Source organism: Miniopterus natalensis, chromosome X, assembly GCF_054644295.1.
Source record: "Miniopterus natalensis isolate mMinNat1 chromosome X, mMinNat1.hap1, whole genome shotgun sequence".
NCBI lineage: Eukaryota > Metazoa > Chordata > Mammalia > Chiroptera > Miniopteridae > Miniopterus > Miniopterus natalensis.
This window is the reverse complement of record NC_142103.1, coordinates 21,608,983-21,628,817: the sequence shown is the minus strand read 5'-3', so window position 1 is coordinate 21,628,817 and position 19,835 is coordinate 21,608,983. Positions and strand designations below refer to the sequence as shown.

The 19,835-nt window shown below is 39.3% G+C and overlaps 1 protein-coding gene across 1 annotated transcript in view; it reads right to left on the bottom strand.

The window, feature by feature from the left end:
- Positions 1–322: 322 nt before the first annotated feature.
- TRPC5 (transient receptor potential cation channel subfamily C member 5) overlaps positions 323–19,835 on the bottom strand; it is a 272,059-nt gene continuing 252,546 nt past the window's right edge. The window contains exons 9-12 of the mRNA XM_016198072.2: positions 4,406–4,609; positions 3,918–3,959; positions 3,037–3,126; positions 323–1,316 (exon numbers count right to left, since the gene is read on the bottom strand). Of these exons, the coding sequence (XP_016053558.1) occupies positions 624–1,316; positions 3,037–3,126; positions 3,918–3,959; positions 4,406–4,609 (1,029 nt within the window). The 3' untranslated portion in view covers positions 323–623. The remainder of the gene's footprint in view (positions 1,317–3,036; positions 3,127–3,917; positions 3,960–4,405; positions 4,610–19,835) is intronic.

The window sequence follows — 19,835 nt, the reverse complement described above, 5'->3', positions numbered from 1 at the left end:
CCCCACGATAAGGAGAAGTTGTAGTGTTTAAAAAAGAAAACAAAAAGGCCAATTATACCTAGAAACCACTATCTGACAATACTTTGCAGGTTGTTCAGGCTCCCTTTGATGCTGCTCATTGAACCAAAATGGGCAGCATGGAGCACTGAAGGGTAACAGAGAGAGGCATGTTTGTTTGCCTTATCTGATAGCTGCTGGGGACGGCTAAGCATAATCCTCAGCCCTGTGGGGAAATGGTGTGGAGATCCTGAGGAAGGTCAGGAACCTGTACGGCAGCAACAGTAGCAAACTGGCACCAGGAGCTTCAAGGAAGCAAGGGTAAGAAAAAGCAAAGCCAAAGGGTTAAGCACCCGACTGCATGTCTGCTGATTAGGGGCACACACCCCTTCAGTTGGTTGTCAAATGGACTTAGTGTTTATAGGTATACAAAGGCAAATAATAGTAATATAATAATAACAACAACAAGTGGAGAATGGGACTATAAAAGATGGTGAAAATAACAGGAGTTTTACTCTCCTTTCTAGGGGTGGGGGCAGTGAGGGGATTATATTCTATGTCAATTCTGAGAGCAAGGAAATTACAAATTTTCGGCTGAGTTCCAGAACAGGTGATAGGGGCTTGACTTAGAGCCGGGTTGTAACTTGTTCTTCCTGTACATCACCCCATTTGTGCATGAGCAGGTCACAAGCCTCTCCCCAAGTTTCAAACACATCCTCTGAAGAGTCTAAAAGTTTAGAACTTGAGGAGCAGATGCTGGGTATGCAGTGAAGAGAGCTGGCACAGGCTAGAGGGCATTCACTGCTCTGAGCAGCTCCCCGGGCTTCACCTGATTCTACCTCACTGAGGTTAATTTCACTCTGAGAACAGGCCTGTGCTCTCCCTTTCTCCATCTCAGAATACCTGATGTCTTGCCACATATAGTGCTGCTGAACGATTCCATCAGAAATTGTGTACATTGGCTCTGAACTGGGTTCAGATGTATGACCATTAAACTTGGAGAATAGGAGACCCAGTTTCTTGAGAGAAGGACCCATGAAGGAGCGTTTGCTTGATGACTCAGCTTTTGACTTTCCTTGGGCACCACTGGCTCTTGGCCTGGTTCTGATGAGAGGTGGCTTGTGGCAGGCCTTTTTCTTGCAGCCTAAACTGAAAGAGACACTCTTGGATTTGGCCCGAGCCCCACCACTGCCATCATTGGTATCATCCCTGTGATAGAGTTCAGTGCTGCTGGTGGAAAAGCTTCTCCGTGGGTGTTTTCTATTTCCTAAAAGGTCAAGCACTTCATATCGAAAGCTGGAGATGTCCTGCTTTAATTCCTAGGGCAAGAGAGAAAGTACATTATGCTAAGGTGTGTGGTCTTTAGTGCAAAATAGGCACATTGGGTATTCCTTGCAATGTTCCAGGTTTTGCCTAATAGCAAATCACAAAGTATACACGAACGGCCAGGAAAATCTCACATTATTCCAGTACAAGAAAAACACTGCACTGTGGGCAGGGCTCTGGTCATTGGAAAAAATGTGCAATTGTTAAAGTTGATTTCAAAACCTCTGCATCAGGAGCACACCAACAGACTAACCCCCGCTAAAGCATTAACTAGCAATTAAGGAATTAGATTAGGGAACTAGCTCTCATAGGTATAAGCATCTGCAAATAAAAGGGCTCCTGAACAGGGAAAGCTTTTAGGACTCTAAGATTTAAAACTAAGGAAGTGGAATGTGTCAGGTAATGAGGCTGCTATTTTGGAAGAGGGGGCCCTGTTCTCCTTATCAGATATCTTCTATCTCTAACTGGCTGCTCAGATCTTAGATTGCTCCTTTTAAAAACTATCTTTTAAAAGCTTAAAACTCTTTAGTAACTTGTCACTGACCATAGAAAAAAGTAGAAACTCCATATCACAGACTACAATTTTTCAAGGCCTGGTATCTACTTATCTCTCTGGTTTCATCCCTTCCTACTTTCCCCAGGCTCTTTACTGCCTACCTGTATGGACATAATCTCTCTTGCCTCTAGTTCTTGGCCTGTGTCTGTTTTCTCTGTCTAGAACACTCTGCTCCCCAACTTTCCTTTATCTGGCTCCTTCTTCAAGCCTTAGCTTAAAAACCTGCCCTGACTCCCCAAGTCCCAGTTGAGTGTCCCTCTTCCCTGTGTCTCTACAGCACTCTGTCAGAATACTCATTTATCAGCCTCTATTATTATTGTTTGTGTGTCACCTCATGAGAGTAGAGGCTAGCTATATCTTGCTCACCACTATACTTCAGCACCTAGTGGAGTGCTTGGCACATAGCAGGCCCTCAATAGATGGGTTATGTCTGTGGATTAGGAAAATGACTTTCCTATGTTCCTTAGAAAATATACATGTGTTCTAGGATAGGGTTTCTCAACCACTTGACATGCTCACCTGGATAATTCTTTGTTGTGGGGGCTCTCCTAAGCATCATAGGATGTTTTGTAGCAACCCTAGTCTCTACCCACTAGGTGCCAATAGCACACACATCCTAGTGTGACAACTAAAAATGTCTCCAAACATTGCCAGATGTGCCCTGGGGAACATAATTGCTCCAGCTTGAAAACCTCTGTTTCAGGCTAATGCTAGTATTGAGAGAATTTTAATGTTTAATGGTAGGATTTCTTAAATCTTAGATTTAATAATAGATTCTGTTGGTTTTTACCTTATATTTTTAAGTAAAGAGAGCCTTTAAATCTCCAGGCATCTTCCCTTTGCTAACTTGCCCCTCATCACACATTCTTGCCACATCATTTAAAGCACTCAATTTCTACACTGAGAAATATCCAGAATATGAAAAGAATGCATATGGCAGATTCTTTTGTTCATAAAACTGATTGTGGTGACAGATATTGGTAAAATCTACCCATCCACTGGATGACATGTTATTCTAAGAGAGAGAATAAAAATTGTAGCTAGTTTTGCTGTAATATAGGCAGTTGAAATTCCATCACTAGAAACCTCACTGTGAAGATTAAATGATGCTTCAGAAATATGAAATGAAAAATTAAACCACTTCATGGTTAAGTTACCTTAAAATTTTCTTCTGTTAGTCCCTCATTTGTTTTAGAATTTCTTACCATAGCAGCCACATATCTTTTGACTAAATTCCTGATAACTTCCTGGAATTAAAAAAACAAATAAGAAACGTGAAGAGGCATTTCCTTCTTGGGATCTCAGTAAAATAAGAAACATACACAGGAAATAAAATATGCTTAGATCTTCTTTGCAGTAGAAAATTCTCCCAGGATCCAGCTGTTTTCTGCAAAACCCCAGTTAATTTCATTGGCTAAATGAAGAATTATTATGTGTCCAGTCAGGTGGCAGAGTAGGGCAGCAAGATCAAATTCACCTGAAAGGAAAATTTTCCACCCAAGGATAAGGTAAACAAGGATTCACATTTATGGAATGATGAGAGCAGAATAATCCTTGACTGCTCATAGTCTATATCCTTTCCAATCAGGCTGGATTAAACTTTGACCTGTGTAGTTAGTAAGATGACAGTTTTCCTTTCATGAAGTCAAGAAAGTCATTCTTCAGTGTCACAAAGTCTGCTGATTTCAATGTTTACTAATTACACAATCAAGATATTTTTCTTAAAATCAATCTCACTTCTCCTTTACAGAGATAACCTCTTTTTACTTAGCTCTCTGAGAATGGCACACACACGGTCACTATGCTTTGTATTAGTAATGGTAACAATAATAACTATCACTTACTGCAATGTGCCACACACACACACACACACACACACTCATACATACATACTTATCACGCAATTCTCACAATAACACTGAGTTTTGCCCCCATTTTACAGGTAAGGAAACTGAGCCTCAGTGAAGTTAACTGACTTGTACAAGTTCACACAACTGACCAAGAGCTATTGTGCTTAGTCTCTGTGAGGAAGCTTTACCTGATAATGTTGATTCTGTATCAGGCTGTCAGCATGGCGTCCCTATAAGTAAAAATGGACAGAGATTTCATCAGCAGTCTCTAAGCAACCCATCTACCCAAATATTATTTCTAAATATTAGGACTAGAGAATGAAAGGAGTTCCTGCCTGACAAACCCCCAAAGATTTTAGGTTGGAATGATTTTAATATATTTAAGATAGGGAGTTTCACAAATGAGGAAAGGTAGGAAACAGTTTTGTTTAAAAAGAAACATAGGATGGCTGGCATGACTCAGCGGGAGATCGCCCTTAGATTCATGGTCAGGGCACATGCCCAGGTTGTGGGCTCGATCCCCAGCAGGAGGCGTGCAGGAGGCAGCCGATCAATGATTCATCATTGATGTTTCCCTCTCTCTCTCTCCCTCTCCCTTCCTCTCTCTGAAATCAATAAAGGCATATTTTTAAAAAGAAAAGAAAAGTAAAAGAAACATAATTTTAAGAAGCCTTACTGTGAAGCTTCGCAAGTTGCGCCTTCTCCGTCTACCATCAGGGTCTCTTTTGGGGCAGAAGGTGTTATGAAACCAGTTGCCAAGATATAGAAATGACTTGGGACTGGGGATGATGTTGAAAGGAGGTGGCAAGGTACCCCCTTCATCAAAGTAACTCATCCAGAGCTTTGTCCTTGCAAATTTCCACTCAATATCTGCATGATCCTGTGAGAGATATTCAAGGATTCAGGACAGGGAACTCCAAAATGCACCCATGTCACAACCTAAAAGTTCTACCTGCTACTAGACGGGTATAAAAATTCAAATTGCACATACTCTGTGATTCAGTAATCCTACTTGGAGAAATTTATCTTATAAATATACTCATAAGATGTATGTACAAGGCTGTTCACTATAGCACTCTAGCTTGTTAATTGCAAAACATCTGGCAACAACCTAAATATCCATCAGTGGGAGACCAGTTAAATAAATGATGTTACATCCATAAAATGGCTTACAATATATAACTATTTAAAAATATCTATGAACATTTTATATATAGAACATGTATATGTCTATATTCATTTGTCTGTATATTTATAAGACCTCTAATACCTCTAAATCAAAAAAGCAACATAAAGCACAATATATATTGTGTACAATGATCTCATTCATGCAACTGAAAAACCCTTTATGTTGCATGCTTACATGTCCCAGACAGATACATACTAAACTGTCAACAGTAGTTATTTTTAAGGAGTGGAATTGGTGTGGAGAGACTTTCTTTTAAAAAAATCATTATTGAAGTATGATTTACTCAGAGTAATATTCATCCATTTTAAGTATTTGATGAATTTTGACATATGTATATACCTGTGAAATCACTATCATAACCAAAACACACACACACACACACACGTTGGAGTTTTATTCTAAGAGTTTTTGAATGTATATGGACTGATATAACTACCACAATCAGGATAAAAAACCATTCTATCACCTGCCAAAATTCCATAGTGTTGCCCCTTTGGGATCAAACTTTCCCCAACCCCTAACCCCTGGCAACCACTGTTCCATTTTCCATCCCTATAGTTTCCCTTTTCCAAAGTGTCATATAAATGGAATCATACAGTAGGTAATCTTTTGAGACTGGTTTATTTCACTCAATATTATCTTTGAGATTCATCTACATTTTTGCATGTAGCACTAGTCCATTCTATTTTATTGCTGAGTAGTTTTCCATTATATGGATGTACCACAGATTGTTTATTCATTCATCCCTTGAAGAACATTTGGGTTAGTTCTAGTTTTTAGCAAGTATGAATAAAGCTGCTATGAACTTTCATGATAGGTTTTTGTGTGGGCATAAATTTAATATCTCTAACTTAAATATCTAGGAGTGGCATGGCTGAGTCACGTGGTAAGTACAAAGTTAACTTTATAATGAACTTCCAAATTGTTTTCTATAGTGGCTGGACTGTTTTTTCATTCCCAGTACCTGCTCTATATCTTCCTTAGCACTTGTACAAGTTTTTAAAGTTTAGTCATTCTAATAGATAAGTAATGAGCTTTCATTATGGTTTTAATTTGTATTTCTTAAATGGCCAATGATGTTGAGTATCTTTTCATATGCTTATTTACTGTCCATAGGGTGTCCCAAAAATGTACACACACACTTTGAATAGTTATAAAAGCAGTGTTTATTAAAATACATTTTATTTTCAGAATTGAGCTATCAGCTGTCAAAGTGTGTATACATTTTTGGGGGACACCTTGTATATATCCTCTGGGGTGATGGGTCTGTCCAGATCCTTTGCCTATTTTTATTATTATTTTTTTCCTTGCTGGTGTATTTTGAGTTTTTAAAAAGTATATTATAGATACTAACTCTTTGTCAAAAGTGCAAGTTGCAAATGTTTCCTCCAAGTCTGCATCTTGTCTTTCCATTTACTTAATGGTGACTTTCACAGAGCAAACTTTTAATTTCCATTAAGACAAATTTATCAAATTTTTAATGGATCATGCTTTGGTATTATATCTAAGACCTCTTTACCTAACCCAAGGTCATGAAGATATTTCTCTTATGTTTTCCTTTATAAGTTCCATAGTTATAAGATCTGCATTTAGTTCTATGATCCACTGTGAGTTAATTTTTGCATAAGATGTGAGGTTTACATTGAGGTTCTTTTTTCTTCTCCCCCCCCATGGATGACCAATCATCATTTGCTGAAAAGGTTATTGTTCCTCTATTGAACTGCTTTTGTACCTTTGTCAAACATCAGTTAGACATGCTAGGACTACAGGAAATCTACATTCAAAAGAATGAAGTTGGACTCCTGCTTCACACCATATATAAAACTCAACTCAAAATGGATTAAAGAAATAAAATTTGAGAAATAAAAACTATAAAAGTATAAGGAGAAAGCTTAGGTGTAACTTTTTATGACCTCAGTTTCTTAGATATGATACCAAAAGCCAAGTGATAAAAGAAAAAATACTTAAATTGATCTTCATAAAACTTAAAATTATTGTACTTCAAAGAACGCCACAAAGAAAATGAAAAGATGACCCACAGACAAAGAACAATACAACTCAACAATAAAAATATAAACCAATTTAAAAATGGGCAAAATACTTGAATAGACATTTCCCCCAAAGACATACAAATGACCAATAAGCACATGAAAAGATGCTCAATATCATAGAGTGACTGAAACTGAAACCACAATGATATACAACTTCATATCCGCTAGGATGCATATAATAAAAAAAAGATAATAATCAGTGTTGGTGAAGATATGGAGAAATTAGACTCCTTACATACTGCTGCTGCGAATGTAAAATGGTGCAGCTGCTTTTGAAAACATTATGGTAATTCCTCCAATTGTTAAACATATAGTTACTATTTGACCTAGCAATTCCACTACAAGTTATATACCCAAGAAAAATAAAAACATATTCCATTCAAAAACTTGTAAACAAATGTTCATAGCAGCATTATTCATAATAGTCAAAGAAAGCATTTTGATTTTGACAAAGAATAGAATCATGTAGTGGGCCAAGTTAAAAACCATAGGCATCTTTTTGAGCTTAGGAGACCTTCTGGTGCCCCTCATTGCATCTACTCCACTTAGGTGAGGATATGACTTTCGATAAGCATTTTGAAAACAGCTTATGGACCCTAATTGCTACCATTCCATTCCCCTGGTGCTCAAGTTAGCTCAGGTTGGGAATTACTATGTAATAGTTTAGCAGAGAAGTTATTGCAAATTATCATCTCAACAGTCCTTTTCCATTCATTTATTATGTATCAGTTCATCATCCATCCATTCATTCTTTGATTCCTGTGTCAAGCAACTATCATATTCCAGGCACTCTGCTAGATACTGAGTATAGAGAGGTGACTGTCCAGTAGTGGTGGTGGGACTACCACACAGAACACAACTGGAGTACAGAAGTAATACCTGAATCCTGAAGACTGAGAAATAATATACCATGAGGCAGGATTGGTTGAACAGGTTGAGCTACAAAGTGATGAATAAGGTAAGCATTCATTCATTCATTCATTCATTCATTCATTCATTCAGCAAATACATATATGTTGAGTGCCTGCTGTACGCTAGGTGTTAAAATTGAACCAGTGAATATGGTCAGGAAGGTGATTTGGTGTGTAGAAATCTGTTTTATTTTCAATCCTTGATCTAGTTTGAATGCCAGATTATGAATATGGCTTTTGTAGTTGTATGTCTCTAAAACTTCCCTAAAAATATTATGTCTAAGAGATTTTCATTCATTTGCATGGGGCTAGCCTTTCACCTTATATGATAGACAAATCAGATGTTAGCTTTGTGTTTGTTTTGGTTTTGTTTGTTGTTGTTTTCTTGCCTATTTTCAGTGTTTCCTTGTGATACCCTCTCCTACTCTCTGCCCTACCCTCTCTACCCAACTATGACTTTTGAACACTCTCCATGATCAGCCCTCGGCTGGGTGCTTTTGTGTAAGACATAACCTACACAATCATAGGCTATGGTCCTTCCTATTCCCAACTTTCTAAAAATTTTAGGACTTTTCTGCTACCATAATGTGCTTTTAACAGCACATAGCCTTACATGTGTATTCTAGTTTATGTGTGTTCCCTGCAATACCTTTGAGATTGTCAGGTCCTGTAGAGTAGGCCAGGGCTTCTATTTATTTTAACTACTTTCACAGTGCCAGTGTAAAGTACTATGACTATAGAGCATACCCTCAAATGTTGTTGACTTGCTCAGATTCTGAACACATGGCCATAGGTAGGTCAAATGAACATGCCTGTTCAATTTCACATTTCTCAATAAATTCAAGCTCAAGGTTATTTTCCTTACAATCAAATACAAGGCCAATTTCTTACCAGCTTTTGACAAATTTTTATATACTCTTTCAGATCTCTTGCCAGCAACCATCTTGCTCTAGCAAATTGGAAAGCTTTATAACATAAGGCAAAGGGAGTGTGGCAGGCACAGACAGAGCAGAGCAGAGCTAATAATAACCTTTAAAAAGAAAAGTTACTCCCAGGAATATTGGGACTGATGGCAGGTTGGTTAGAGGGATATTTTGGGGAGGGGGACATTTTGGCATCTTTCACATTAATTAGTAGCAACACAAAATGCTCTGACATACACACCCAAAATTGAGGCAAGGTCATTAACTTCCCTGGCATTTTAAGGGAAGTCTACCTCACTTGTACTGCTTTCTTCTGGTAGAATTCAGAGTATGCTTCTCAAATGTTGGTGTGTATCAGAATCACATGAAGCATTTGTTTAACATGCAGATTTCTGGGCCCCACCAGATGTTATATATTGTATTATAGTTTTGCCTTAGAGCTAAAAATGCAATTTTTAAAGCATGTAAGTATTTAGAGTTGTTTCTCGGTATCCTTGGGGGATTAGTTCCAGGACACCCATCAGATACCAAAATCCAAGGATGCACAAGTCACACATATAAAATGGCATAGAACAATGCATACAGTCAGCCCTCTGCATCCTTAGATCGAAAATAACATTTTCAATTCCTGGTTGGTTGATTCAGACCATGTAGAACCCACAGATATGGAGGGCTGACTGCATATTACAGTTTTTGTAACTTTGTTTTTGCTTTGATTCATTTAAAAGATACTATATAGAAATCTTCAAAATACAGAATTAGCCCAGGCCCCCTGCAACCTCTTGGTGGCCCTGAAGTAGAGAAAATCCTCAGTGTTATCATAGCCCTCCATGCCCTCACTTCCAACTTATTCCACATGTGCATTGGTCTAGAGGAGAGCCAATTCTGTCACTAAATGGTCAGCAATCCTCCTCTGTTCCCCAAGGCTGCTAGGTGGTTAGAATTTCCTGATCTAATCATTCTGGGGCCTGCTGGGAATGACTTTTTTTGGTTTATCTAGTTTAGAACCCTTGCAGCAACCTCAATTTAAGTGCACCTAGGCAACAGGACAAAAAAGAGAGCCTCCCTCCAGCTTCAATTCATTGCCCACCCACTGCTCCCAACACTCCCTTGCACACTAGCACCGATATCCCCCCCCCCAACAGCTCATATAAGCCTTCCCAAATGGGAAGAGCCCCCTCAGTTGATGTTACAAACTGGTCCTTCTCTCTACTGAACATGTGCAGTTGTCTAGTGGGCAGCCATTATGCCTGTCCCCCCACCCCAGGCATAAAATGGCTGTTAGTTCCTCTCCCCAGTTAAATTGCTACGTGGTTGGAGTTACTGCATGGCACACTCTGATCTTTCTTTTTTGTTGTTGGGGTGGAGGTGGGGCTGATTATATTTATTTAACATTCTCTGCAGAATTTTTTTCTTTCAGTTTTATTGAGATATAATTGACATCCAGCACTGTAAAACATTAAGGAATGTAGCATAATGACTTGACCTATATATATTGTGAAATGGCTACCACATTAAGTTTAGTTAACACCCATCACCTCATATAGATACAAAGTTATTCTCCTTGTGATGAGAACATTTTAGGATCTACTTTCTTAGCAACTTTCAAATATGCTATTGAGCAGTGTTAATTTATAGTCATCATGTCCTACATTATATCCCCAGTACTTATTTTTCTGGAAGTTTCTATTTTTTGACCACCTTCATCCAATTCCCTCACCCTCCACCCCCCACCTCTGATAACCACTAATCTGATCTCTTTTTCTAGGACTATGAGAGTTTTGTTGTTGTTGTTATTTTAGATTCCGCATATAAGTAAGATCATATAGTATTTGTCTTTCTTTGTCTGACTTGTTTCATTTACCATAATACCCTCCAGGTCCATCCATGTTGTCTTTCTAATGAGAAGGCCGCAGGTTGCTTTGTACTGAGGACAATAAAGTGGAAAAACAAAGAATAATTGCAAGTTGAACCAGTGCATTAGGTCCCTGAGACTACAGAAGGATCTATTTCCTATCTTCTAAAATGGTCCTGCAAGGTCCTCAACAGAATTTCCGGATTTTATTTAGAGACTATTTAGTATACAGAACACAATCATATACCCAAAACAATACAGGCCATAAACAATGAAGCTTAATTATCTTTCCCTCTCTGATTGCAAGGGACATGGCATGAAAGGAGGCAAACTAGTAAGGGCACTGGCTGCTCAGGATTCCCTACTCGGTGATCCACCTCTGACCCACTCTGTTGCCTTCAAACAAATTATCTACTTGTTGAGAGTCAGAATGAAACTAGGGCAGTTTTTAATTTATTTCTCATGAAATTAGCCAGTAGGATTGCAGTTCTTCTGTTCCTCATTATCTCCTCTGCAGTCATTTCTCCAGTTTCAATTTTTCTCCCTTCTTGTCCTCCCTGCCCTACCGCAGGGTGCATTTGGGTTGTGAGGCGAAGAGAAAAATGCCTCAGGGTAGTTGTTATGTAAGGAAGGTGGAACCTCAGTGGAGTTGGACACTGTGTGGGTAAGTTTTGATTAAGGAACAGGATGTAAAGAGAAGTTGGTTGCAGGATGCCCTATCCTATGTAAAGTCAGGAAGGACAGCACCATAAAAGCCTCTAGGTAATATAAAATATGTATGTCATGGTTGAGGTTTGGAAATGCACATGTTACTTTCTCCAGACCTTACTTTATAACTGCAAAAAATATTCTTGCAATATCTCAGGTGCTTTGGGTTGTGAGGAAATACAGACGCTCCTCATATTACAATGGGGTTATGTCCCAATAAACCCATTGTGAGTTGAAAATATCATAAGTCAAAAATAATACACCTAACCTACCAAACACCATAGCTTAGCATAGCTTTCCTTAAACATGCTCAGAACATTTATATTAGCCTCCAGTTGGACAAAATCATCTTGCTACTGCTGCCCAGCATCACAAGAGAGTATTTGACAGCATATCACTAACCTGGGGAAAGATCAAAATTCAAAATTCAAAGTATGGTTTCTACTGAATGTGTAACATGGCTATTGCACCACTGTAAAGTTGAAAAATCCTAAGTCAAACCATAGTAAGTCAGGACAATCTGTAAGCTCTAATAGGACTCCCAGACCCACTGAGCTTACATGGGGCAAGAATTGGCCTTCCTACATCTTGACAACAGGTGCCAGTCATCACAGATAGGGGCTCAGTGATTTCTGAAGCTACCATCTTCTCTACATAAGTGGCCAGTTTCAAACTCAATGAACAAGAAAAAAAAATATCAAGTGTTTCACCTTTTAGCATGCCCCTTGGAAAGGGACATCAGACAACCAATACCTAACATTTTTGTCCAGAGTTTTATACTTTTCTAAGTGCTTTCACATACTTTTTCTCATTTGATTGTCACACCCACCCTATAAAGTTGTAAGGACACCAGTTATTATCTGGAAACTGAGGTCTGGAGAGAGAAATTACTTCGTGAAGCTTACACATCTAGTTTGTAGTATAGCAGACCTAGAATCTTGAATCTTTTGATGCTGGCTTCCACTCACTTGGCTCATTTACTATCTATAGGGATACTGCTCAGACAGGAACAACCCTCACAGGATTTAGTGGGATAATGGTTGGAATGCTCAGCCTCTCTTTAACATCTTGCCACACCCCGTTCCCCATCACAAGCTCCAGGTAGCCAGACCTTCTTGTATCCTCATTCCTCAATCCTTGTTTCTGATCCTTACTCTCCGTCCAGTCCTTCTGAGTCTCGGTATGGGCTCACCAATACCCACTGAACAAATGCTCCTCCTGCCCTCTCACACCCCCAGTTAAATTGCAACTCAAGGCTTTACTCCTCCAAGAGCCTCTGTACAGTGACTGAATAGATAATGACCTGGATAATGGGGAGGGATTTGGGGACTTTTTTTTCCTTTTGTATGTTATTTTGTTTTATCTATTTTTGAAAATATTTTTTATTGATTTTTAGAGAGAGAGGAAGGGAGAGGGAGAGAGAGAAACATCAATGTGAGAGCAAAACATTGATTGGCTGCCTCCTACATGCCCCCTACTGGGGATAAAGCCTGCAACCTGGGCTTGTGCCCTGACCAGGAATTTAACCAGCAACCTTTCCACACCCAACCAACTGAGCCACACTGGCCAGGGCATACTTTTATATTTTAATTATTCTTTTTTCCTAGACAGGAAAATAGTTTATTGTCATCTGTCTTTTCTCAGCTTCACTATCACCTCCTCAAAGAGACCTTCCCTGAGCAACCAAATTAGAGTGGACTTCTCTGTTACTGTATCTCACAACACCCTGTCCTGTTCTCTCAAACCTATCATCACAGATCACTTTTGCGTATTTTTCTCCACTTATTCTTACGCTCCTCACTAGAAGGAAAGCCCACTGAGGTTAGAGACTTTATCTAGTTCACTATTTAAGTCCTAGAGACTGGCACAGAGTGGGTGTGCAATAGATTTTTGCAGAAAGAATTAATTGAAGATCCGAAGGCAGATAGATATATTAGTGAATGGAGCATCAATAATATTATGTAACATTTTAACTAGACCATCTTTTTTAGTCTTCAAAACAGCCTGATGAGGTAGGTTCTATTTCTATTTCCATTTTATGAGTAAATGAATAAAGCTCACCTGAGTGAAGAAATGTGTCTAAGAACACACAGCTAGAAACTGGGGACCACAATTCAAATCTGGATCAAGTGAACACTAGAACTCAAGCTCTTAACCACTAAGATAGACCATGTCTTTGGGAAGTGCACTGAATTGGATTTTATAATAAGCAGCATGCTCTCCTATGTATCAGGAAAGTACCTACAAACAGTGCAGAAACAGAGCCTAATCAGGGTTTTGAGATTTTTACAAACAGATCCCTTTACACACTTGACCAGGCCTCTACCTGCCCATGTTTCTCTTCTTGTTTCCTTTAGCTTATTGTTTCTTTATCTTTTTGCTACAGAAGCGAACTTTGCAGGGCTCCTGCATTCAGCTGTGCAGGCTGTACACTGCATAATTTGAGAGCACCATTCACAGAAAATGTGGCACTGCCATAGCCCACTGAACTCATCACCTTTTCTTGGCATCTCCAGAGATGTAAATTGAACCCTTCAGTCAAGGAGGCACAGACTGTTCTGCTTGCCTGTATCTTTCAGTTTGGGAGTGGGGGAAATTTTTCCCTTTAGAGGATGGAAGCAATTAGAAGGGAGTGAGTGGTGGTTTGCTGAGCTTGCTTTTCAGTGTTCAGAGATAACTGGGACTAACCCAGTCAAGGCTTTCATCTCTGAGCCTGGGCAGAAAAGAAAGGTATGTTTTATCACCTGGGAATGGGAAAATCTACAGGTTTGGTCTCATGTAGTCAGATTGTCATAGAATATGTCTTCTAGCTTCCTGCTTCACTTATCAGGAGCTTACTTTTGGCCCCCCTCCCCAAGCCTTACTTCTATTTTCTATATTGCTACTTAATATTACCTCCTGCAGAGTCACTGGACCTGAGTTTACCTTGATCTAATTCCTTACGCAAAGCAGACATTGTAGAAAGAAAGAGAATGAATGAATGAACTTGCCATGTAATGCTGGACAGGTCTTAACTTTTGGAAGCCTATTTCCTCATTTGTAACATGCAGATAATAGTGCCTACACTCATAGAGTTCTTGTGAGGATCAAATATGACAATATATGCAAATGTGCTTTGGAAAGTATAAAGCACTATATTAACTATAATTATAAAATCCATCATCTAAGCAGACTTCATTTCAGTTAGATAATGCCCCTGCCCATTGCCATAGAAATTGATTCATCTCTAAACGCTAAACACTTGCAGTGGATATAAATCTGCATTATATATTTTCTAACATGGGTGACAAACTATAGTTCCCAGATTTCCCCAAGCTTCTCCCTATTAATCAGTAAAAAAGTATGTCTTAAGTACCTACTGTGTTTCCCACATTTTACTAGACATCAAGGAAATATAAAGAAAACCTAAAGCAGGATCTCTATCTTCTGGAGCTCAGTCTACAAAGGTAGAAAAGACACTTGGAAACAGAGTAGGGGTAGGCAAACTGTGGCCTACAAGCCAAATCTGACCTCCCACTTGGTTTTGTATAGCCTGCAAACTAAGAATGGTTGTTATATTTTTAAATAGTTGAAAAAAATCAACAGTATAATAATATTTTTGGACAGTCAAAATTTACTTGAATTTCACATTTCAGTGCCCTTAAATGAAGTTTTATTGGCATACAGCCACACCCATTTGTTTACACATTTTCAATGGCTTCTTTCATGTTAAAAGGACAGAATTAAATAGTGTGATAGAGATCTTATGGTCCACAAAGCCTAAAATGTTCACTAACTGCCCCTTTACAGAAAAATGTTGCCACCTCCTGAACTAGAGGAAAAGAAGCTTAGGCTTGGTTAGCTTTGTCAGTTGCTCCGTCTTCACACTTTAAAATATTCTGGGAAGTCATATGCATAAAAAATTCATTAATTTGTTCATTTATTCAATAGACATTAAATGAGAGCCTACTATGTGTTAAACAGTGTATCATAGTTAAGGAGGGAGGCATTTTAGCATAAAGTATTTTTGTGTTGGTTAGTTTTCCTGTATGGAATGTATGAAATAAAGTATTAAGAGCAGAACTCTGTGGCATAACCTCTTAGAGAGTTCTTGGGGTGGTGAAAAGTTTTCTGTAGCCTGACTGGTGTGGTTCAGTAGTTGAGTGTCGACCCATGCACCAGGAGGTTGCTGGTTCAATTCCCAGTCAAGGCACATGCCCAGGTTTCAGGCTCAATCCCCAGTAGGGGGCATACCGGAGGCAGCCAATCAATGACTCTCTCATCATTGATGTTTCTCTCTCTCTCTCTCCCTCTCCCTTCCTCTCTCTGAAATAAAGATATATATTTTAAAAAGAAAAAATAAATGATTGGTGTTGATTATCTCATGAAAGTATCTGCAATACCTTCTTTTCTTTCACTACAGGTATTGGGGACTCCTGATATGCCACGTTGATTAAGATCAGCTTTAAGATAAGCATATTTCTCATCAAGCCTTTGTGATTAGCTCACAATTTTATAGGCCCAGGTACTTCTATAAGTTCAAACACCCAGAGGAAATTGGGAAAGAGGCAAGAGGAGAAAGCAAAGTTCTTTCAGTGAAGAAAGGAGAATAAGGGAGAGATAAAACTAACTTTCTCCCTCACTTTCACTCTTAGAGCTTCTCTTTTTCCTTTTTTAGACAAAAACAGATTTACCTTCACAGCTGAGATTGCGTAATTTTACTGTCAGATATCAAGTAAAAGGCAGAGTAATGCAGTGGGTTTTAACCTCTGATCCTCCTGCATATTGTGACATCTGTGTTGTAGCTAGAGGACACCTCCTGGCCCATGCTGTCTCTCACATTGAGTGGGGCTACAACACAGGGCTCCAGTGACCACAGGGAGGGAGAGAGGCTTTATTAATATTAATAATTCAGCACTCACATTTAGTTTCTAATCCTCAAGCTGCTAGGAAATTAAAGAACATTTGTATCACTTAGCTTTCCTGTCAACTGATTCCTGGTGCCCAGAACAAGGATAATGGGAATAAGGCAGAAGTCAAGAATCATGTTCCTGAACTATGAACTTTGGGCCATGGTCATTTGACTTGTCCACAAATATTATTTGTAGCCTATGAAGAGAACATTCTCTTCCACAAGAAACAATTCTTCCTGAGACTCAGCTCTGAAATCTTTTAAAATATAAACAGAGTCATTTTTATCTCCCAATTGTCCATTGATAGTTGCTATTTTATGTAGGGGTTGAAGGCAACTTTGGCTTGGGGACTGTTGCACAGACCTGATCCTTTACACAAATGTGATAATGGTGACATTTTCCTCCAATGCCAACAATCTCTCTTTCTTGTTGGTATTCCCTCCCCAGTCTTCTCCAACTCCCTTTCCTTCATGGTATCTCTTTATTTGCTTTGCCTCATAAGAAAAACTGATCAGTAAAAGATTGGACTCATTTACACCTAGTCATAACTGACCTACTAACAGCTCAAAACACATTTGCATTGTAACTGGGAACAAAGTCCTAAGGTGAGGGATTTCTGGATTACAATGGGAGGATGTCTATAAATCTGAAATTTTATACTAAATTTTAAGTATGTTTGCTCATACGTGCATTTTTTGTCCATATTCATCAGATTATCAAAGTGACAAAAAGTCATAAAGGTTAAGGGCAGTATTGAGGTAAAGAAATGAAATGCAAATAATGATATTTGAAACTGTAGTTCAATGATTGTAGACCCTATGAGTCCTGTTCACCTGTCACCTTTTGCAACCCTAGTGCCAAGAACAGAATGTGTATTACAGAGTAGTCTCTCAATAAATACAGGGTGGGCAAAAAAAGGTTTACAGTTGTTTTTATGGAAAATAATACAATAATGGATAAATAATAATACAAGAATAAACTGTGTTTTATGTACTCACAACTGTAAACCTACTTTTACCCACCCCTGTATTTGTTAAATTCATTCATTTACCCATCCAAGAGATATTTATTGTTAAGTGAATGGATGTAAGAGTAAAGGACATCAGCCAGCAGATAGGCAGAAATATTTTGGGGCATTAGGCCCTTCCTGTCACTTGCGTAGTTGGTCCTGTTTCTGTTTGAGTTACCCAAGGTAGAGTTTCCATGACAACTACTAATGTTCCTAATGCACATCCAGGACACGTGAATCTGGAATGCAGAGGAGCAGCCCAGGCATCTATCTGCTCTGTTTGGTTGCCCTTTGGCACAGGGAAAGAAAGCCTACTTCCCTTCATTTGTCCTCTTCCCATTCCCATTTGCATCTTTGTCAGATACCAAAATCGTCAAAGGTTGCTGCTGCTGTTGGAAGCAGAAGCTGCTGCTCAGCCGAGACCTGCCACAGTATATTCTCAACATTTTGAGGCAAAAAGCTTTTGTCCCTAGCAGATTCCGGCTCTCAGACAGTTTGCTGACAAAACCATGAGTGAGCATTGATGCAGAATGACAAAAGAATCCATTTCTGTGTCATACCACCAGAGGGAGGGCCAGGCCAAGCCCAGGCTGGATGCAGAGGCCTGAATAGTTAGCCTTTGGTGCCCCCTGCTGTCTTTGCAGAGAGAATGTTCCTCAGGCCTCTCCTGAAAAGGGAAGGGTGGATATTTCATTTGCTGGTGAAGATATAATTTGAAGAGAGGCTTTAGGCATGTAAGAGCTGTGTGGGAAGGAACAGGGATGAGAGGTCCCAAAGCAGGATGTGTAAGTTGAATGAGGAGATCTTGTCATTCAAATGAACTTGGTATCTCTGAACTTTTTACCCTCTGTGGGTGTGGTGATTTCAGATAAGTTGCCTGAATGTTCATTTGGGGAGCCTGGGAGTATTAGGGGCAGAGCTGAGGAGAAACCTTAAGTTTGAAGTCTGGTGGACACACTAAGGAGAAAAAGAGAGCTACTGGGTGTCGGGGCAGTGGCAGTGGGAATCTCAGCTCAGGAAAGAAGGTATACTGGAGACGTTGCAGTGCAGTGCATATCAGGTGCTTCTTGGCCTCAATGTAAGTGTCTATGTGACAAACATAGTAGTTCTGTCCTGGGGTTAGACTACCTTAATTCAAATCCAGCCTCTACCACTCTCTGTCATATGACCAGATCAGTAAACTGGGATATTAGAGTATTATAATATAGTACATTAGCTTGTTTTTTCTCCTACCTCACTGGTTGTTATTTCTCAGTCCCTTTGGGCAATCTATCCTATTTTTCCAACTTCTATACATTAAAATACCTTGGGTCTCATTTTTAGACTTATTCTTTTTACTATCCACATACACTCCCTTAGGGATCACATCTAGTCCCATGGCTTCAAATACTATGTTGGTGGCTTCCAAATCTCTAGCTCTTGTCTGGACCTCTCCTCTAGACCTGTGAGACAACTGCCTACTCAGCATCTCCATTCAGATATCTCATGGGCATTTCCAACATCACATGTCTAAAACTCAACTCTGGATCTCTGCCCATCCCCCCCAGCTGTTTCCTCCCTACTCTTCCCCAACTCAGTAAGGGATAACTCCACCTTCCAGTTACTCAGGCCCAAAATCTTGGTGTTATCCTTGACTCTTATCTTTTGCTCACACTTCACATCTGATCCATTGGCAAATTGGATCTATCTTCAAAATATATCTAGAATCCCACCACTTCTCATCAAATCCATCATGACCACTCTGGTCTAATCCACCATTATCTCTTGTCTGGTTAATGCAGTGGTCTCATAATTTGTCTTTCTGTCTTTGCCCCTGCACCGTTTTCATCTTTTCTCAATCAGCCACAGCAATCTTACTAAAATGCAAGTTAGATCATGTATCCCCTCTGTTCAAAACCCTCCCATGGCTCCCCATTTCACTCAGAGTAGAAGCCAAAGTCTTTAAAAGGTCTGTCATTCCCTACATGATCTGTCCCTCTTACTTCTGTCTCCTTTGTTTACTTCAGTCACAGTGGCCTTCTCAAAGCTAAAATCAAGGTGTCAGCATAACTGAGCTGTTATATAGAGGCTCCGGAGAAGAATATGCTTTCAAGTTCATTCCATTGTTGTCAGAATTCATTTCCTTGTAGTAGTAGGACTGAGACCCCCCTACTTCCTTCCATGCTGTCAGCTGGGGCCACTCTTATGACCTAGAGACTGCTCACATTTTTTAAAGTTATTTAATTCTTTATTATTTTTTATTATTTTATTATTTTTTATCCTTTGTATTGAATTTATTGCAGTGATACAGGTTAAAATTATACAGGTTTCAGGTGCACAATTCTACAACATCATCAGTTTACTATATTGTGTGTTTACCACCCCAAGTCAAGTCTCTGTCCATCACAATTTATCCCCCTTTACCCTCTTCTACCTCCCTCCACCTCCACTCCCCTTGGAAATCACACTGATCACACTGTTGTCCTTGTCCATGAGTTAGTTTTTTCCTTGTTTTTGTTTTTTTTCCTTTTTGCTCAATCCCTCCTCTCTTTCTCCTCAGCCCCCCTCCCCCATCTGTAACCCCTCTCT